We start from the raw sequence: 2,500 nt of genomic DNA on the forward strand, positions 1-2,500 counted from the left end.
GATAACATATCTGTTTGTTTACAACTCTCGCAACCGCACATATATTGTTGACAGTGTTACAAATGCGGAGGTCCTGTCCATACATCTTAAAGCTCAGGACTTACAGGAAACGCCTCGTGAATTTCCTACACACCTCCTAACACGTCACTCTGTCAGCATTGAACCAGACTTGGCCAAAGAGCTGCCGAATGTCCACTCAGTCCGACGTTTCCACCAAAATGGTTTGCCCATCAACCTGGGGTGCCGCCGATTCCTCGCTTGTGTGGATGAACGGTTACCAGTTAGCCTTTAATTAAACGTGTACAAACATAGGAAAGTCTGTAGTTTTACTGCAGCTACCATTTTCTAACCATTAGGTGAGAAAGAAAACGGATATGAATAATACTAATTAACCATATAATGTCTTGGGGAGAGTAAAAGATCGTGCGTCAACGATTAATGTGCCTCAAACATGTATGCCTAAAATGTAAAAAAGTAGCAAATACGTAAGGTTAAGAGTTGTTAAACGGAACGTATGTGTCTTTTTACCGTCGTCAAATTACTTGCAATGATTTTCTGACACGTAAGACAATAAGCTTTTGTTGGATCTCCATCTACCTTTACCAACCATGGCTTGAATTCCTCCTTCTCCAGCCATGCATCTCTCAGCTTCCGTTTATTAGCCATGATATATAATCTGACGTAGATTATGAACTTTAAAATACATAAGTTCAAGATATGCATTCCATTTTCTTTGGAGTGCCCCCCATGCAGATGAATTTACTATAAAGGGGTAACTTTGTCAGATTCGGTACACTCATGAAAGACTACTTACTTGTGATACTTTGACTGTTTAGAGGACTATTATTTCGTGTGTGTTATGCACGCAGTAGTATTGGAGAAAATTAAATCAGTTGAACACACTAGCAGATAGGCAGGGCTCGTCTCGGAGTGATCCTTGAAGTGCGGCTATTAGGAAGGCAACCACAAAACTGACTAGTTCTGCTTCATAGTTCGAATGCATTTGGCCTAGGTTTGCATATTTTCTACAATAATTTGCTAGTGCACTGCACAGTTATGTTCAGAAATGTGTAAACATAGTAAGAAAAGATATACCCAACGTAAAAAGCTGAATTTTTCCATGGAGAATTTTATTCTACGTAAAGAGGAATTTGAAATTACCCTATTATGTCTGCTAAATATATTTGTAGTAAGCCATTCATCAATCAAATGAATAGAATTTGTTAATTACTTCTTATAACATCCGTATTAATAACATTTACACACTATAGGTAGTTATTATGTCGATCTTTTGCCAAGTGGCGAATGAGGAAAAAAAAGCTACAGGCAGTTGCCAGATGTCGTCATTAAGCTTCATTCCGCATAAAAAATTCTACGAACGGCAACACTGCCATCAACCGCTTGGTAGTGACTTGGAGCCTTGTACAGCCGCCACCACCACCACCGAGTGTCTACTTCAGTTTCCTACCATCCCCGCCACCCTTTGAGATTCGCAGGATGAAGGAGGAGCAATCGTGGTGTTTCCGGTGCTGGTATTGCTCCGCGGCCGAACGGTGTGTGTGGTGCACGGGGCCTCATGACTTCCGCACTTGCTTGCACCGTGCCCCAACCCACCCGCCACCGCACCAGCTGCTACTGCTGCCTCTGAACCGACCTCAATACACCCCCCCCCACCATCACCACCACCAGACACCTTGTGCTGGAAATGCCTCCGATGTCACCAGACATGGTTCACCGCCTGGCATGGTTGTGCGAAGTGACAGCAAGCTACGCACCGGTTGTTAGACGCACGGCTCAATATACTCAACCACCACCCCATCTCCCGGTCGGTATTCCCCCACCCTGCCTATGCTCTTACCTCGGATTCCACGCAAATAGCGGCGCTTCTCGAAGCAGTGGCGGACCTGGACTGGGGTCGCGATAATGGCCGCGTGTTTCGATGCAATCGAATCGCGATTGGATAATTTGGTCCAAAAGGAGGCCACATGCGAGATGACACTGAACTCGTTGGTTGAAACGCAACAGGTCGTTATCATCACCATTAGCACTATCACGGAGATGATGGATTTCATTGCTGCTCGTATCGACAGTCTGCGCGCCAATAGAGGGCGTCTCCCCCACGTGACACAACACACAGTGACGCCTGCCCCACAGCCACTGCTGGCCGAACTATTACCACTCATGCCTCCACAGCCGCCAACGGTACCGTCGGTCTAAAGTTCACTGATCAGGTGAAGATACACGTTATCTCGCGGAATGTCTGCGGTATCACAAATTGTGGCAATCTTACTGCACTTAAAGGGTACGAACATTGTCACCACCCAGATGTCATCTTTATCCAGGAAGCGTCTGTTGGCCTCGTTTAACCAAGCAGGGAGGCACCGGATTCGAAAAGGATAAGGTACGTATGTCCACAGCACTGTCCAGTATCCTTTTCTTCAAAGTTCTACGGACAACAACACAACTTATCAGCCTCTAGAGCAGTGGTTCCTAACCTTTT

At 45.5% G+C, this 2,500-nt stretch overlaps 2 protein-coding genes across 2 annotated transcripts in view; one reads left to right on the plus strand and one right to left on the minus strand.

Annotated features, from left to right (window-relative positions):
- The window catches only part of LOC143029066 (uncharacterized), a 136,370-nt gene that overhangs the window by 24,157 nt on the left and 109,713 nt on the right, over positions 1-2,500 (plus strand). The window lies entirely within an intron of this gene.
- LOC143028719 (uncharacterized) overlaps positions 1-2,500 on the minus strand; it is a 102,725-nt gene that overhangs the window by 21,082 nt on the left and 79,143 nt on the right. The window contains exons 9-10 of the mRNA XM_076191089.1: positions 1,469-1,699; positions 543-693 (exon numbers count right to left, since the gene is read on the minus strand). Coding sequence (XP_076047204.1) covers positions 543-693; positions 1,469-1,699 — 382 coding nt within the window. The remainder of the gene's footprint in view (positions 1-542; positions 694-1,468; positions 1,700-2,500) is intronic.

The sequence above is a fragment of the Oratosquilla oratoria genome, chromosome 10 (assembly GCF_046742065.1).
Source record: "Oratosquilla oratoria isolate Oo_2021 chromosome 10, ASM4674206v1, whole genome shotgun sequence".
Lineage (NCBI taxonomy): Eukaryota > Metazoa > Arthropoda > Malacostraca > Stomatopoda > Squillidae > Oratosquilla > Oratosquilla oratoria.